Source organism: Acyrthosiphon pisum, unplaced genomic scaffold, assembly GCF_005508785.2.
Source record: "Acyrthosiphon pisum isolate AL4f unplaced genomic scaffold, pea_aphid_22Mar2018_4r6ur Scaffold_11086;HRSCAF=11697, whole genome shotgun sequence".
In the NCBI taxonomy this organism is placed as follows: domain Eukaryota; kingdom Metazoa; phylum Arthropoda; class Insecta; order Hemiptera; family Aphididae; genus Acyrthosiphon; species Acyrthosiphon pisum.
Window position 1 is genome coordinate 1 of NW_021759430.1, and position 1,185 is coordinate 1,185.

Here is a 1,185-nt window from a genome sequence, read left to right on the forward strand (position 1 = left end):
GGGAAAAAAAAAATTACTAAATTAACCGATATTTATATACAAAAGAAACCAGAACTTATTAAATTATGCAAATCTAAACAATTAAAAAGTGTAGGAACCGTAGATAACCTAAGGGCTAGATTATCTAGATACTATAAGGAGATCGTAGAATTAGACGACATCGAAGAAACTTTAAGCGATCAACAAAAACTCAAAATTCAAAAAGATTCAACTGAAGACAGAATTGATATTAAAGAATTACTTACACAGAGCAGTTCAAGTGATTCAAGTCCAGAAACAACTAATAACGCCAGTAATAGACTCAAAACAATTAATAACGACCTTCTAAATATATCCAAAAATTTAGAAAATAACACAAACAAATTTATAAATCAAGCAGAAATCGATATAACAACAGAAATCGTGGAAATGAAGCAAATGGGAAACAGCACAGTAGGGACAACAGCAGGGACAGATACCCAAGTTCCACAACGCCGGAAAAACTAAACAGAAGAGAAAACATAACAGGCTACAAATGCCATGAAAATGGACACTATGCTAACGATTGCAATTTTTCAAAAAACGAATAGCACCCGAGCTAAGAAAAAAATCGGAATATCTAACTCGCGGAATAAATAGCATTTACACTAAAACCGACACCTCAACATTTAACAAAGATAAGCAAATTGAAAAAAAATAATTATATACATTTTGTAGAAAATTGGTACAAATCAACAAATTCAAATAAATCAATCACTGAAGAAGTAAATAATAACGATGAAAAAATCATAGTAAACATAGTAACAATAAGTAGTTTGAACCCACTAAATGAATTTCAAAAATTCCTACTCAGCAATAACAATTGAACTGATTTCCGGTGCGATTACAGTGAACAGAAGGTAAACATTTTTTCATTACCAAATAATATCGCAATCGGCCATTGCACAAGTCAATGCCTTACCATGTCGAAGGGAACCGCATTACAATTTAGAAATAAATTTAACAACAATTTAATAGACCAAAAAAAAAAAAAAAAACCGACCGAAATTGCTTATTTGAAAAACGGAAGACTATGGATTCTATACCTCATAACAAAAAATAAATATTACGATAAATCAGCATACACTAACATTTTTAGCACTTTAGCTAACACTAGGAAATTTTGTATAGAAAATAATATTACTACCTTAGCATTGCCCAAAATTT

General features: G+C 30.4%; 1 protein-coding gene across 1 annotated transcript; it reads left to right on the plus strand.

The window, feature by feature from the left end:
• Positions 1 to 45: 45 nt before the first annotated feature.
• On the plus strand, positions 46 to 946 carry LOC107885742 (the record flags this gene model as incomplete). Its single annotated transcript, XM_016809422.2, has 2 exons — positions 46 to 292; positions 380 to 946. Coding segments are annotated over 2 exons (354 nt in total), but the record flags the coding sequence as incomplete, so codon positions are not given.
• Positions 947 to 1,185: the final 239 nt, after the last annotated feature.